This window comes from Polyodon spathula, chromosome 6 (genome assembly GCF_017654505.1).
Source record: "Polyodon spathula isolate WHYD16114869_AA chromosome 6, ASM1765450v1, whole genome shotgun sequence".
Lineage (NCBI taxonomy): Eukaryota > Metazoa > Chordata > Actinopteri > Acipenseriformes > Polyodontidae > Polyodon > Polyodon spathula.
This window is the reverse complement of record NC_054539.1, coordinates 48324288-48341787: the sequence shown is the minus strand read 5'-3', so window position 1 is coordinate 48341787 and position 17500 is coordinate 48324288. Positions and strand designations below refer to the sequence as shown.

At 37.4% G+C, this 17500-nt stretch overlaps 2 protein-coding genes across 4 annotated transcripts in view; one reads left to right on the top strand and one right to left on the bottom strand.

The window, feature by feature from the left end:
- The window catches only part of LOC121317272 (proto-oncogene c-Rel-like), a 15631-nt gene extending 13379 nt beyond the window's left edge, over positions 1–2252 (top strand). For both annotated transcript variants that reach the window (XM_041253021.1, XM_041253020.1), the window contains exons 9-11: positions 139–207; positions 658–708; positions 1118–2252. In XM_041253021.1, coding sequence (XP_041108955.1) covers positions 139–207; positions 658–708; positions 1118–1926 — 929 coding nt within the window. In that variant the 3' untranslated portion in view covers positions 1927–2252. The remainder of the gene's footprint in view (positions 1–138; positions 208–657; positions 709–1117) is intronic.
- A 3654-nt stretch (positions 2253–5906) lies between these two features.
- The window catches only part of pus10 (pseudouridine synthase 10), a 39507-nt gene continuing 27913 nt past the window's right edge, over positions 5907–17500 (bottom strand). For both annotated transcript variants that reach the window (XM_041253018.1, XM_041253017.1), the window contains exons 12-18: positions 16481–16537; positions 13208–13284; positions 13047–13102; positions 12839–12956; positions 12275–12417; positions 11635–11734; positions 5907–6798 (exon numbers count right to left, since the gene is read on the bottom strand). In XM_041253018.1, the coding sequence (XP_041108952.1) occupies positions 6760–6798; positions 11635–11734; positions 12275–12417; positions 12839–12956; positions 13047–13102; positions 13208–13284; positions 16481–16537 (590 nt within the window). In that variant the 3' untranslated portion in view covers positions 5907–6759. The remainder of the gene's footprint in view (positions 6799–11634; positions 11735–12274; positions 12418–12838; positions 12957–13046; positions 13103–13207; positions 13285–16480; positions 16538–17500) is intronic.

Here is a 17500-nt window from a genome sequence, read left to right as displayed (position 1 = left end):
CAGACTGACAATACAGTACTGTACTGAGTAGTTTATAAAGGTAAGGACAACTGTTGTCCTGTTGTAAATTGTTGTTCATTGGCTTCTGTAGACTTAAAAAAAAAAAAAAAAAAACTGGCACACTTTTTATATTTGCAGACCCATATCACTTTCAAGAGAAGAAAAGGAAGATCGAAGAGTTCCAAAAAAGAATGCAAGCTTTACCTGGTAAGACATACATAATTAAAGCTATCTCCTAGATTGCCTCAGAGACCTTAGAGTTGTTTCGCTTTTCACTGAACTGGTGGTGCATTTTTCTTATTTGGTAAACCTGAGTAGAGACAACAGTTAAGAAGTGGTGTATGTGCATTTTGGCAAGTTCTTTATAAGCAAATATACAGGATCTTCAGGTTTGTTTTACACATTCTAGAGCAAGTTGGAGGATCATGGGCAGGTCTGAGATGCTCTTCCAGAGCAGTGTGATTTTTTGTTACATTCTTGCATTTAAAGTATAAATTTAGTACAACTCTGAAAATAGTTTCTTAAAAAGCAACAGCAGGCTGAAGGTATATGACTTAAATCAGAGTGTTATGTGTTGTATTTTTCTTTGTCTTCCTATTTATGATCTTTTTGTATATCAAGAAAAAAATGTAATACACTATTTTTGTTTTCTTGCAGGCATACACCAAATGGAAAGGCACAAAATAGTACCAAAGAATATTAAAAAAGGTATGGAAAAAAATAGATATGTGTTAAGTTTAACAGTGTGGTACTTCCCTCTTCTATATGTTGTTCTCTTTCAGGGTTATATGAAATATTATAATGAAATATTTAATTAATTTGTCCCACAGTTTCAGTATAGAGGGATGGCACATAATGCATTAAGTGGATTCTCTGTGCCCATCATGGGGGACTAATAGGTGCAGACCAATATGCACTCTATAGTGTTATACTTTGCAGATCCTTGTAACAGAAAAAGAATTCTAAAAATACAAAGTGGTATTAAACTATTAAAAATGAGGGGGAGTGAAAATGGCTCTCGTTGCCAGCCCTGCCTTATAGTGAGTTCTACCAAAGTTAGTAAGTAACGTATTTGACCCACCCTTGAAGTAACGTGTTCTTCCATTTCCTTTTACAGAGCCTTTTAATATGTTTCCCCAGAGACCAGTAGTGTCCGTGGCCAATAGTACTTTGCCACAATCTGTCAGTTTCGTTCAACAGACTCAGAACAACATGACTAATTCAATGTTTACACACAATGATCTGCAACAATCCAGTCTGATGACCAACCCACCACAATCCACCTCTGCCAGTAGCAGCTGGTCTCCTGTCGTCACATCAGGAATCTCCTTGGACACCATCAGGCTCAGCCAGCCCAGCACCAGCAGCAGCATGCTGTCATCAGTTCAGACCAGCAAGACCTTGCCTCCTTTAGCGGACAACCCTGGACTCCCTCTACTGACAGATCATTACCTGAGATTTTTGGATTTGCAAAGTAATCCATCACAGCCTTCCGTAAACCAGAAGGACACAAACACTAACAATACCGGAGCCTTGTCTGTCCAACATCAGAGTACATTTAATGTCGCTGGTCCTGACATCTTTGGTGGGAGAAATAGTGTTATGAATCTAATGGTTTCCAGCACAGAAAACAATATGGAGACTGACGATATTCTTTTAAGCGGCATCCCAGGTTCCATGTTTCATTGGAAGCAAGAAGAGCAAGGTGCACAGGCAGGCGGTACCAGCCCTCTGGGGATGAATTTCAGTAGTACTGCTCAAGGGCTGCTAAACAATGGAGGAGGAGTTTTTCAAGGCTGTGTACAACCGTGCAGTGATGTAAGCAACAGTTTAAACTGTGGCGCACACAATGAACAGTTTGAGGGAGGGGCTAATCAAGGGGAAGACCGTTTTGATGCTATTTTGCAAGAATGGTTTTTTCAGTAACGATGAAAGTGAAAGTAAACTAAATACGCTGAAATTGAAAAAACACTGTTTATTTCATGATTTTAAAAGGAATTGTTTGGGTCCCCAAGTGGATCGCTTGGTAAAAGCAAGGTCACATGATGTACAGGGTGTTTTAGTCAGGGGAGCGCGGATTGGCGTCGTGGCTGTGCAAAGTGGCCGATCTTCACTGGAGATTCCAGTGTCGTTTTTGCTTAGCCACTGACCTTCAGTTCTCCTGAGCTGTTATAGGGAATTGTTTTCAATCAAGCTTACTAGCACAGTAAGTTTTTATTTTATTTTTTCACTCAAAACGTTTTGTGATGTAATTAAAGTTCTCTTTAGTTGATTAACATTAAAGTACTATGTATATATATATATATATATATATATATATATATATATATATATATATATATATATATATATATATATATTGATGGTACTTTTTAAATATATACCAATGACTAATTATTCCATTTTGTTTTCATGACAAAATGCTATTTTAGGGATTTTATCCCTAAAAGTAAAAAATACAAATAAAAGGTTTGTTCTTGTCCTTGTTTGTAATGACTGTGTCATATTTAAACAGTACAGTCAGCACTTTGATGTCCGGCACCGTCACCAATTTTCTGATACAAAGCCCATCTCTTCAGCGTTACAATAGACTTGTTTAACAGTCACAGCCCACAGTTTTGTTTTCTGGGACGGCAAATCAGTCTGTATTTTTTAAATTTGTGGTCTTTAGTTGCTTTTGTGCATTTTCATTTGCAAGTGAACTGTGGCAGAAAACTATGAAAGAATCAACATCTCCCTGTACAGTTCCTCAAACCCAGTCGTATTTTTTCTTTCCATACGAAACGTGTGTGTGTGTGCAGGGCAGGAGGTTGTTTGGGTGTTAGGGGTCAGGTTACAACGTGCTCACCTACATACATGTCAAATCAAATAAAATAATCAGATATGCGTCACACTCATTTAACCATCGCTGAAGTCAAAATTTTATAGGGTCGGATATATTTGAGTGCTGACTATACTTTCTTAAAGTTCTCAAAGATCTTCACATTGTATTTCTGATTTTATGATCAAAAGCTTTTGGTGGTGACAACTATATATATATATATATTATATCTATATATATTATATATATATATATATATATATATATATATATGTATATATGTGTGTACGTACTACTGCTTTGCAAAAGTATTAGACATGTTGTATTTTTTTACTCTGATTCATTATGAGTATCAACAATTTACTCAAAGCCTCCACTAGTATTTTCTACTATTATAACAACCTTCACTTGCATAAAGAAGGAAAAACATTGAGTGAAATCGCTCTAATCACTCGATTTTTAGGGTGTGGTATCCGAAGTATAATCCGCAAGTACAGAGAAACATCATCTGTAATTGACAAACCCAGGATGGGAAGACCCAAATAGCTGTCTAACAAGGATGAGTAATACTTGAAGATAATATCCTTAAGGAACAGAATGAAGGCAAGTGCTGAATTGACAACAGAACTGGTAGAAGGCACAGGTGTCGTTGTCCATCCATCAACAGTCCAAAGCACCATTGACCATTATTCCATAGTCCAATTTCTGTGTTCTTGTGCATATTTTAGCTTTTTAGTCCTGATCCCCTTTCTTAACAGAGGTATTCTTACTGCAACACATCCTTTAAGTCCTGATTTCAAGAGTGACCTTCGTACTGTTGATTTGATGGACAACGAGACCTGTGCCTTCTGCCAGTTCTTTTTTCAATGTTTTTCCTTCTTTGTGCAGATCAAGGTTGTTATAATAGTAGAAAACACTAGTGGAGGCTTTGAATAAATTGTTGATGCTCATAATGCATCAAAGAAAAAAAAAACATCTAAGACTTTTGCACAGCAGTGTATATACTGTTTGTATTACTTTGTAAAATGATATAATAAATATTTTTAATAGAAAATCTAAACTGTTTAAAGTATATTATATATAGATGTTTGTTAAGTGTATTTGTTTTCTTTTTCCATACTTTGAATATCCTAAGTATTTTATCATGTAATGACCTCAACATGGCCTGCACTGTTTTGTATATTTGGTATTAAAGTTGTTTTGTAATCAATGGTGTAGTATTTGTAATGCCTGGTTTGTATATCATTGTGCAGGTATGTTATATTTGCATAAAAAAAAACTAACGTACAAACTACACTGCCATCAGTTTGTGGCACTTTAAATTTTGACCTTTTTTGTTTTGTTTTAAGTCAGGTGTGGCCAAAGTTGGCCCTTTCACTGCTCGTCTTTGTTCCTTCCAACCCTGTTCTAAATTGTTTAAATGAACCAATTAACCCTCCATCCAGACCCTGAAGTAGGAGTGGAATGGCCCTCCACAACCCCGTTTTTAAGTTTATATAAAAAACAAAAAGAAACCCTACCTAGTATCACCAAACTATGATGACATTTTGAGGATATTGTAGTTTAAAGTATCAGTAATCCTCTTGCCCAACATTTAAATAAAAAGTAATAGCTCTCCCAACAATCACTCTTTTCAGCACACAAGGTGAACAGTAATAGAGTTCATTCTTAAACAGTAATATTGCTCATTTTCATTTATGATGTCGGTAATTCCAACACGCCCTTATGGCTCATTCAACAGTAAAGAATTATAGCCTTACTGTACCAGATTGGCGATTGGAGGTGTGAACAGGTACAAAACTTTATCGCCCAACAGATATCTTTTCTCTTCCAAATCCTTTAAAAATGATTTTAAAAAGCTACAATATTGTCAATTGTTGAACCAGGTTTTTTATGTTGAACTTAAGATGTAGACATAAGTCAGCAAAGAGACTTGAACGATGTGTTGCTGCACAGAACAAACTTTGAAGTAGGGAGCTAAACGCTCATGGAACAGCGATGTCACAGCTTGCATCTTTTTAACTCGGTGTTCTTCTTTGATTGAGAATGGCAAGGGCACTCAAGCAGTAGCCCATAGAATGACTCATACTTACAGGCAGTCCAAAATATGCAAGTAGATGTCTGCAGTGTTATGTAGAGCATCTTATCTGTTCACCATTTGTATTAATAATAGCTTATTAAAATGCAAATCAAGTACAGAATCATATTTAAACAACTTCTGGGCTAAGTACTTCAAATTTAATATATGAAGCACTTTTGTCAGTAAAATCCTGAGAAACTCAAACAAAAACATCAAATCACAAGGCACTTTATTGGGCCACATTTTCAAAGCCATTACTCCTGTCTTTAATTGACTCCTACATTTTGAAAGGAGTCAAAACATCTCGGTAATTTAACAAAACTAGAACCGAACAACTAAGTTCTACATTTCAGGTCACTTTAGCAGTCTGTTTATGATCATTATGATGACGACGAAGTTGCAGAATATGGTGAATCTGAGGAAGACTGAATTCCACGATTTCCAATAGATTCTGTTATCCGCAGATTTGAACTGACCTACTCATAAGAGATTTAAGGTAAAACATCAACATTCTTGTGCAACTTCCTTAACAGTTACTCCAGCTAGTGGATATAAACTTCAAGACATCAGCAATATCAGTGGAAGTGTTGAGTATTGTGTATTGAAATAAAGGATTGAGAATATTCAATACAAGCTTTTTACATAAGCATTAATCCTTTGTATTATAATTACTAAAAATGTGCCTGTGAAAAAGTGCATCAAGTACTGTCGAGTTACTATACATATTGTCACAGAAAAAAACTAAAGTAAAAGAAAAACAATAACTTCATAAGTTATTTCACATATAAAGTATATAATATATATATATATATATATATATATATATATATATATATATATATATATATAAAGATTTACATATAACTCAAATAGCTAAAAAATAAGCACCAAAAATGTAATTAATAAAAACCAAAGAAATGAAGCTTAATTATAATCACTAACGTAAGAGTAGAAAATAGTGATACATTGCCAACAGAAGATGCCCAATTTATTGACCCAAAACCTTGGGACAGCAACTTGTTTCCAGATTATTTTTTCATAGAACAGTAAAATGTAAATGACTGTAATTAAGGACACTCTAATATGTCAACAAACCATTTTATTAATATTGTACGTTAGAAACATAGTAATACGAGAACAAAACACAATCTTCTGCATTTCTGCTTTACAGCTCATAAAAATAAAATCATTAAACTTCATTGTTATTACTTGTAAATTTCTAGTTTAGAATTAGGATTCTGTGGTATTTCTGAATGAGACAAACGGTATGTATGCATGTCCTGCCACTAGTAGGTATTCTGCACTACACCAAAAAATACTTTTCCCCTGCAAAATTTTATCAGTTTTGAATTTCCGCATTGGCTTCTGAGATACAGTATGCTTTATAACCTCATACAACAGTTAGAAAAGGAACTAATTAATCTCATTCTTATGGGATGATAAATTAATTTCTTGGTCACATATTAAACAGAGTAACAGTCAAACCTTCTAATAGTGGACAATTTAAAAAGCATTCTTAAAAAATAAACACATATTCATCTGGATTTATTTGAGAGGTCATCATGGTGGTCCATTTTATGAATTGCTTATAAAACCAATTCCTAAGCAACTGGTCTTTGGAAGACGATTATATTTAAGTCTACATGACAGGTGGTTTCTGACTTGTGAAGGCGTTGAACACGTAATCGTGAGATACATTGCCACTGTCTAAGTTTAGAACTAAACTGTTTATTTTAAATAAAAGTTTGAAAAAAAAATCAGTACACGTTCTCATTTGACATATACAACAGTATAATACATCTTTCAAGGTTCTAGTTAACATCAAAATTGACTTTTTTTAGTGAACTTGTGTATGCCTTTAATCTTCTATTGCTGGCGGCCAATCAACATCAACTGACTGAAAGGAAAAGAAAAGTAAGGTGTCAGACCAATGAAAACGGTGGGTTATTGTCATAACCCTGGTTCCCTGAAATCCAAATGTAACCATTACATAAAGACCCAAATCCTGAATAAGATATAACAAAGCTGCTCAGCCGAGGCTGTGACGTAGTCATGCCCGCCCCCGAGAGTACAAAGGTGCACAGATCTCAGCATTATTTTTCCTTCAAGCCTGCAGCAATCATGGACGCAGTGACCTTGAAGGTTAGTGGTTACATTTCTATTTCAGAGAACCAGAGATATGATAATAACCTAACGTTCCCTTCAAGTACGAAATGTAACCATTACCAAATGGGTCAGTATACCCAAGCCGTCGCAAGGGCAAGATTGCAGCATGACCGGAATGATACAAGGAAGCTGCAGCTGCCTTGTGTGATACCATTCGGAACCCCAGTAACAAGAAGCTAGGGTTAAAAAATTGATGAACAAACTCACCTCTATGCCTGGGTTGCAAGGGTCGGCTGAGAAGCCGCCCTTAACACTTTAGTTCAAAACCAGGGTTTTGTAGATCCAAGACATTAAAAACCTCATTTACTAAAGGTTCTTGGAAGTAGCCGTAAGACCCGTGTTAACACAATCCCATAACATGAGTCTTAACTAAAAATAAGTTGGTATTTACTAATGTGAATGCCACTTATTAAGACATCTGCTATGGAAATCATTAACATATTAAGACGTGCCTTATCACAGAAGATAAGGCGCATCTTAACGAAATGAAGACAGAGGGGCCACTGACTATAAAGGAATGAGCAGAGATTGAGATACGCTGTTGTCAGTTCTTGATTTTTACTAAATTATATGTGTTAAATACTCTATAACGACATCTGAAAGGCAGGATCGCAAAAATAAATAAATACAAAGGTATAAACAATCCTACCTAGACACTGTCATGGCTGTACTGTATATATAAAAAGCATTTTGCTTATACAGTAGCCTACTCTTTTTTTGTTTTATTTTATCCATCATTGATTAGATCAGTCTGCAGCCCTACATTAATGAAACTGTGAATACAACAAAGTATGAAGTTGGCATTTAGACCAGGTGGCATATTTCAGCGATCAACGCATTTCTGTACACTGAAATGCTGTTCACGTGTTTTACAACGTGGATCTCGCAGACACAATTGCAAGAAATGCACATGTAATAATAACTAGGAGTAACTATACTGTACACAGCCTACTGTATAATCTATTGTAGCTAGACAAATAATCATTTTGTACAGAAAAGTGCAAATCGGTTACGCTGTGAAGGTACAGAATTATTTGTACAGAAGTAAAAGCAGGTATACAGAAGGTATCGACCCCAGTGCCAGCCGACACATGCAACAGTATAGCTGTGCCCAAATCATGTGGAGAAAAAAAAAGTACTGTATGCAGGTATTTGATTTAGGAGAACACTTCCTTCTTTGATATTATGCGCTGTTGTGAATGTAAACCCAATTTCCTTTATTTATGTATATTACCATGTTTCAATTATGCCTCTATTATGTCTCTGAACGTAGTTATGTCTTTTTTTTTCGTTTGCATAGTAAATTATGACCATTTTTTTTCGTTTGCATGGTAAGCTTTTGCTTGCTTTTATGTCTACAGGCTACATAAAAACTTATTTTCAATGTCCTGTTACTTATTTTGTTTGTACAGTTTTATTTAATCATAATATACCTGCATATAGACACATTTCTGTTCAAAAGTTGTTTTTATTTATTTATTTATTTGATGCAGGTACATGTGCATTTTAGTATATAAATGCATTTATTTTAAAATTAGTCTTACTTATTTAGAGTTTCGGATGTGTAGTATCGTACATACATATACCTGTACCTTGTGCTGACAGACAGCTTTAAAACAGCTTTCCATAACTGATCTCTAGCATGCAATTTAAGGTGTGCTTCATGGTTAGCAAAGTTTAGTTTATAACTTCGGAATATCATAAGCCTCATTAGTGTTTTTTTGCAGCAGAGCTGCTGCCTCCTGAGACACCACCGCGGCGTCCTGTGGGTCCGTGACTGATGCCACAGTAATGCCCTGAAAGGGACGGGGGCCGTGCTTGAACTGCAGTGAGTACGGAACTTATTGTAGCTTATAGTATGTGTGCTGGTTCAGAACACCAACTCTGGCAGCTGGCGCAGCCGGCTGTGCCGGTCTTTCAGGCTGCTGGGGCCTAGGGAACAAGTTTGTTGCCGGTTTGTGCACTGGGGGTGCTCGCTTGGGAAGCAAGCGCACCGGCTCCTTCGTGGATTCCCGTGCATGGTGAGAGTGCTGCAGCACATTGTCCACCGCGGGACCAAAGGTATGCCCTGGTGTAATAAGGGCATCCCAACAGCGGTGCTTTGTCCCCTTCAGGCACGCATGCCTGGGAAAGCCAAGTGCAGCCAGGTTTCTACCTATAGCCTGCCCGTTGAGTTCTGATAAATGGAGCTGGGTCTTATTAACCAGGCGCAGCTCATCCAGTTGTGGTGGTGAAGGCCTGTGGCTGTCAGATAGGGACCTCAGCAAATAGGACTGGTAGGCAACCAGAATACTATTAAAAGTCGCTCAGCCGTGCGGTGAACGCACTGGCTGAATAGACACGCTTGAGGATCACCTCCACGACCCAGCACTGTTTGTTGGGGCAGATAGCGTCCTTGGACAGGAGCGCTAAATTAGGCTTCTGAACCAAAGTCGCAGGCCTATTTTCTCTGCATCATGCACCCTGTATAGGGTGTCCATAGACCGGAAACAACAGGCACTGTAGCCAGGTGACCCCAGTACGACTGGATCTCAAAAAGAAAATCCGGTGCGTTGCGGGGGACACTGGAGAGGAGGTAGGCTTGTCATCAAAGATGGACTATCTTGTCTAACCTTCTGTAGGCCAGGGCACTTGTAAGACTGCAGTCACCATCAGACATCCTCAGATGGGAACGTCAGCTCGCCAGCTTCCTCAGAGCAGCGAGGGAGAGCACGTCATCCTGCTGCCAAGGGTACAGGTGGGGCAGACCGAGCACCGTTTCTTGGTGCGAAACTGCTGCACATAGCTTCTCCATCTGCACAGAGTTCGCCGATCGCTTGGAATGGTGACTCTTCTTCCTCAGGGGAGAAGAAGGAGAGGCTGAGGAAGACGGCTTCCTGTGTGGGCTACTTTCCCGGATGTGTTGTCCCCTCTCCCTTGACACAAAGCCATGGGGTGAGGATACAGCCATTTCTCTACCAGACAGAGACGTAGAGCTGTAGCTCTGTAGAGCTGCAGGAGAGACATTTGTCCACTGTGTGCTTGCAGAAATGTGCACAAAACTCTCAGAAACTGTGGTTCACCAGTGCCTCCTTTGTGTGCTCTGGCCCCAGGCTGGAAGAGCATCTACCATGCTTGTCCTCAGTACCGGTCCACTGGTTTTCAGTTATCGTGGGTAGCACTGTACAGGGAAGCCCACCTGTGCAAGGTTCTGGCAAAACCACTCAGTCAGTACTCACTGAGGGAAGTCTGCTTGTTAGAATGAACTAACAGCCCTCGTAGTGGTGATACAAAAGCTGTTACCAAAACGGCATCAAGATGCTGTGGTTGAGATTGCAAGCAATCACAACCGAGGCAGCCTCTTGGTCCTGCACAGCGCTGCTGAACCCAGCAGCTCCTCTCACTACACTTGTGCCGCAGCACACGTTGCAGACACATCTCTGTGAAAACAGAAAAACAGATTGAGAAAAGAAAAATATTTTTCTCAACAAAATCGAGTAATAACTATTACTTAAATTATACAAACCATCTCGTAATTTTGGCCAAAGCCAAAACAAGAATAAAATAACTCCAGCCGGAGCTACTGCAGCCTGGGGGGAGAGCACAAAGTAAGCTGACTTATACTGCATGATCTGGGACGAAGCGACTCACGCTGCTGGTTTCATGCTGGGCACAATGCCGCAGAAGGACCTAACAAACAACAGGCTGTAGTGCACAAATATGAATAATTAGTAAAAGTAATACAACGAGTATTTTTAGTATCACATAATTTGTGTAAAAACACAATAAATAAAGAACTCTATAGCAGAAAAAAGTAACAAGTACTTATCTGAATAGGTTCTCCTGTCAGGTCAGTTTTCTTAAAAGGAAAAATGGAGCTGAGATCTGTGCACGCAATCCTTTATACCCTCGGGGGCGGGCATGACTAAGTCACACGCTCGGCTGAGCAGCTTTATTATCTTATTCAGGTTTCAGGTCTTTAGGCGGTAAATTCCCATTCGGTAATGGTTACATTTCATACTTGAAAGGGAACAGCAAGTTACCCTGACCTATAACCTAAGTATGACCATACAAATAAAGACATTTTCAAGACAGCATTCAAAAGCTCATTCAATTAGGCACATATAGGAGGATTGAAAGGCAATGGGCCTCTATTCCTGCTGTCAAGTCAAACCTCTTTTCACCCACTGAACCCAGAAGATGTTACCAAGCTGCTAAACCTTGGAGACATAGGCCACTTCTAGAAGGTTCTCCAGCTGGATTCATAGGGTGCCTGACCTGCAGTGGTTGTTGGAGTTCTACGAGGTGAACTACCACCATTTCATTTTCCCTGTTAACCCTGCATGGAGGGCAAATGCAGTGCTCACAGAGGGACTTGTTCTGCACCCCAAAATGGCAGTGGGCCGTCGATGTTGAATAACAAATGTTAAGTCTCATCAACTTGTGTCAAGCTGTAGCCCAGCCAATCAGATGTCAAACGCATACCTAAGTAGCTCATTAATACCTGCAACAACATGAGGTGAAAATGCTACAGATACAATGCAATGAAGCAATAAGACAACTATTTAAAAAAAGGTGCATGTCATACTTCCACATCAAGTTCCAGAATGTCAGTCACAGTGCTCATCAGATTGCAGAGGTTTGGCTTAGTCCGTCCAAAATCTCCGTGAACAAACTCTTTAATGTAGCTTGAAGAATGTTAAGGAAAATTTCATTTTGTATAATTATACATCTTGTTGAATATTCTTTTGAAAAAAAAAAAAAAAAAAAACCAACAACCTGAGACATTATAAAATGTTGTAATTTACAGCAGAAAACATGAGGAATTCTCAAAAATGTAAATTAAGGTCAGACTAATAAAAGATTGTAAATGTAACTGCCATGCTCTAACCAATGAAGGGACTTGTGATTCCCTATTTAATTTATTTGTGGTTTTTTTTTTTTTTTTAACAACATTACAGACAATTAGGGTGTGGAGGGCAACAAAAATCCTCATGTGAATAGTATCTCTGTCTATCTAGCAACAAGGTAACAGACTAATACAATTCACATTTTTTTCAAAACAACATCTACATTGTACAACAAAAATTACAGCCACACAACCAATCTTCCTACTGCTCTCAAACAGCCATGATTCTGTTTTATTGCTCTTTAGGAAAAAAAAAAATTACATACAGCACATGAAACTGCGACATATATGAGTATCAGTGAAAATATGAAAAGGATACGTCCCTGCTTGTGTTTTCAGATAGAGGCGAAAGTGATGCTCATCCAGGAATTCAGCTCTCATTGTGTGAATGATGCGAGGCCTCACAGCAAGCGGGCGACGGTGAAGAACCCGAAGTGGTGTCTTCTGATCTATCTTAAACTCCTGTGGATGACACAACTTTGGAATGAATAACACATCCTCTCAGCATTGTCATAGTCAACCCACAGCCTAGAAGATATCTTTGATAGTAAATATTCACAAGGTCACACAAACAACTGCCTAGCACAGACATTGTTACTGGCAGTAAAACTTTAAAAGAGTTTTTCTATTGGTGTCAAATAAAAGTATTAGGAGTAAAGTAGAGGAAGTTATGATAAGGATTACACAGGGTGATTCATAAATAAAGCACTACTGGTAGTCTGAAAAACCGCAAAACAGGACAAAATCAGGACAGAAAGGGCAAACATCGTATCCCAGGACCTGGCAAAGCTGAAGGCATTAATATAATGTCCTAGCTAAGTAGAATAAAAGAATTAACATGCACATTTGAAAAGGCTTGATTTTTTAAAATTGGTCACCTTACCTTAATATTGTTAATAAATTCAATATCACTTGTTTTTATAGCTTTCTCAGTCCAAATTAAAGCATTGTAGCACTTGGTTTTCCCTTCTTCTCCTTCCTTCATATGCACCATTGCCTCTCTAACAAAAAAAAACCAAAGACACAAAGTAAGACGTGATGTTCTGCGAAAAAAAAAACTGACTTAAGAAAAAACAAAAGAAAAAACAAACCTGGTTACTATCTGCAAATCCCGCACTTTAATTTTGTCAGAAGACTTGTTGATTGTCTAAAAAGAATAGGACCTGTGGTTATTCACTACTGACAAGGCTACTTATTATTGGAAGTGATTTTTTATTAAAACAGTATCCTTTTTGAACATTAAAATCCATACCTGCTGAAGATTCTTGATTTCCTCTTTCGTAAATGTTGCTCTATGTGGATTTAGTAATTCAATAGCAAAAGGCCTACCTAAAAATAAAAACAACAACAAGGTATGTCTGGGACATAACTCCCATGTCATGACTTGCATTCACAGGATCTCAAATAACATCTTGCCGCATAAAAAAGTCCATTCACACCGCATTAAAGTCAGGTAAGCAGACACTCTCTGACCAGTTGAAGGCCATCAGTTACTGAAAGTAAAAAGTGGATCACTATGACCTACATTCAAAGTAAGTGGAATGCAGTTTTAATTCATGGACACCAAACAATTGCTGTGCATTTGTACTACCAGAAGTAGAGGGTTCCTAACTCTTCATTAGAAGCAGCATGGAAGCTTTGCTGTTTCCTTGAAAGCTGGCCCAAAGTTTGGTCGTTTACATCAAAAACCATGGTGTAATAATCATTTCCAGCTTTCTAAAACTTGTGTCCCCAGAAAAGTGTGTATCTGAAAGTGTGGCGGCTGGTGATTTAAAAACTTTTTTCACATAATTTGCAATAATATTGAACATGTAAACAAAGTAGTTTTTTTTCTTTTACAGTATTCAGTACTATTAGCATTACAGAAATTGTGATTTTTAAGGTGATTTGTAACATGATTTTCAGCTCTAACATGACAAATTAACATTGACAGTGAGTTAAAGTACAAACAGGTTCATAAATAAGTTTGGGCCCTATGAAATCCATTTTATTATTTTCTGATTTCAGTTTTTACTGGTTTAAAAAATGTAATTAAGTTGATTTAATTGAACTTATGTACAGCGCAGGTGCAGCGAACAACACAAAAGTGTAAATCGGCACACAGGCTTCTATTTTCTCCCCCATTCAGTTTGAGTTCACCTGCATTGGAGTAAGAGCCATTTTTTTTTTACTGAAAACATAGTATTGTTGACTTTAAAAATGGGTTGTGTATTAAAAAAAAATATATATTTTTTTTTTTTTCTTTTTCCACTCCAACAAAACAAATTATTTTTTTAGCAACAAGTTATTTTTTTCTCTGTATTAGTCATCAGTCATTACGATAAAAAAAAAAAAAACCTTCAACAAGGAACTAACTGAATTCTTGTAACTTCAGACTTATTTGTTTAATTTCTAAGCCTTTTAGCTGATGATTTTCCAGTTGTAAAAGTCGTTTTTGAAATTCTGAAAGGCTGTTACTGTATTAGTGAGGTAACTTTGCCTACAGTGAAAAAAACACACAGTACGCTGAGTCTCGTCTTAAGTTACCATAGCAACAACCAGCAACTTTTTTTTTTAGCCAAGACTCCTAGCCCTACAGTATACGTGACAATTAAAGTTTCACATTTTCCCTTCAAATATGTAATCTCAAATGTAATGCTCTACCAAATGAAATGACCTGTTCTTATTAGCAATTTCAATTTTTAGTTATAACTTCCCTTCAGAGTTTTTCAGTATAACCTAGCATGGCAAATTGAGTCTTAATCAGCCGATCAGCTGCGTTATGCTGCATTTCACATTTGACCCCTTCACAAGACAAGCACCAAAATAAAACAAAAATAACATAGTGTGTTTTTTACCACTGATGTAATGCAAAACGAAGCAATTTCAATCCTCACTCCTACATTAACAGCACATACAGCTGCTCACAGCAGCGCTTTAGAAGGAAGAGGGAAGACGTGTTTAAATGGAGAAGGAAGGCTTGCCAAAAAAAATAAAAACCCTCCTTAAGGACCAGAACACTACCTGGTACTGCTAGTACTGTAAGCACTCTCAGCAGCCAGAATTGCTGTTCATTTAGGAATGGTGAATTTAGAGTTTAGGTTAAAATATATATTTTTCTTAAATTTTAGCCAATAATTCTATTTTATTTTATTGAAAATTATTATATCATAATGCTACAATTTTTTTTTTAAATTAAACATATATACCAGTACCAGTCAAAAGTTTGAGTACACCTGCTTGAAACCAGGTTTTTCACGATTATCTATGCTTTTTACTGTATAAACTTGTGTGTACACGTGTACTTATATAAGCTGATGAGTCAAAATTTGAAATATTTGGGTCCAACCGCCGAGTACTTGTGAGACGCAGAGAGGGTGAGCGCATGAGTTCTGCATGTGTGGTTCCCACTGTCAAGCATGGAGGAGGCAGTGTCATGGTCTGGGGTTGCTTTGGTCCATGGCAAGCTCAACCAGCATGGCTATCATAGCATACTTCAGAGGCATGCCATTCCATCAGGATTACGGCTAGTTGGGCAGTCCTTCATTCTTCTGCAAGATACTGACCCGAAACACACCTGAAAGTTGTGCAAGAACTATCTGGCGAAGAAGGAAAGTGAAGGACAACTCAATCTAATGACCTGGCCTGCCCAGTCTCCAGACCTCAATCCCATAGAACTTGTATGGGACGAACTGGACAGAAGAGTCAAAACAAAACTACCCACAAGTGCCCTACATCTCTGGGAATTGCTGCAGAAGAGCTGGGAAGACATGTCGGGTGATTTTCTGCTGAAACTTGTTAAACGAATGCCTCGTGTTTGTGAGGCTGTTATTAAGGGAAAGGGTGGCTATTTTGAGGAATCCAAGATTCAGAGACAATGTTCAATTTTCTTGAACATTGCTTTGATACTCCTTATGTTTTGTTTTGTATATTGTAACATGTGTTTTCATTTTCAAGTATTTACAGAAACAAATACGACGTAAAACCTAGTTTCCAGCAAGTGTACTCAAACTTTTGACTGGTACTGTATATATATATAGACACATACAAACACATACACACACAGACGATCCTCGACTTACAATGCACGGCACATGACTCTTTTGCATTATTACCCTGCTTCGACTTTATGATATCGATACGGCATTTATGACATGGCAAGACACGAGCCGTGTGTCACGGGCACATGCTCGTTGTCCAAACTGCAGTACCTGTTTTTTTTTTTTTTATTGCACGTAACTTTTTTTTTAGAAATTATTTGCCTTAATGTCTGATAAGAGCAATGGACTCAAAATGAAACCTAAGCTGTGAACTCTGTCACATGATGAGGGGCTTAACTTCAGGCGATCATAGTTCCGGCTAGGAGTACCACATACACACACTTTTATTGGAAAGCCCTAGTCTGTACTTTTAAACATTTTTTTTTTTGTTCCTACGAAAAGCTGAGGAGGCTCTGCCTCCCTTGCCTACACTAAGGAGCCTCCACTGATCTGAAACTATCCACAGAAGCTCATTCAAATCTTAATTTTATTTTTTTTCTAATTACCGTTGCCTAAGGTTCGGACATCAACGTCTTCTCTTCCTGAAGATGAAAAATTCAAACCTTAAGAAAAAAAAAAAAATCAAATAAATCTGCAGTCTGGAAATCAAAATATCAAATGTAACAACATATCCAAATATAACAGTTTGATTAAAACAAAATATATATAATTTTTAGAAAACAATAGATAACCTCCAGGACCAATAGGACTGATATGTCTTCTCATTAAGAACGATTCATTTTTACAGAATTATTTTAAATACAGTATTTGCATTTACTGCACACATTTATAGGACTTAGGAACTATACTTGTTTTAGGCATGTTAAGGAATACTGATTTAAAATTTTCGGATTTGGGTTTACCTTCTCAAAGAAATGCTTGAATAAAAAGTTATCCTTGTTTAGCCATTAACCATATAGTGTAGTGACAAATGTTGCTTTTAGCCAACATACACATTTTTAAAATATCTAAAAATGAAATATTTACTATGGAAGTTGTTTCAGTTTTAATGGAGCTACCACAAGGTACATTTGCTGAAAAATGAACTTGTCTATTGCCACGTTTATTCCAGTGTATAGAATCCACTGGTGCCATTTTGCAAACTGTAAGGTCATCTTTTCTATGTGGTATCCATTTGACTGCTCAACATCTTCAGTGATATTTAGCATTGTGAATATTAATTAAATATTGCTAAATATTAATTAGAAAAATATTAGACAATCAGCTTCCAGTTCTTTTTTTAATTTTTTTATTTAGTAGTCGCAAATTGTTTTTATCATTTTATCCCCAATTTGGAATAGCCATTTATTTATTTTTTGCTCGGACAATTGTGAACTCCCCTCCATAGTCGGCTATAGGCTATAGGACGCATACTGCACTTCACGCAGAGCGCCTTTACCGGATGTGCCTCTCGGGAGCCCCCCCTTTTTTTTTTTTTTTTGGAATCGCCAATTCTTTTATCTCGTTTTCTCCCCAATTTAGAAAGTCAAATTATTTTCTTATTTCAATCCGGCTCACCGTAGCCA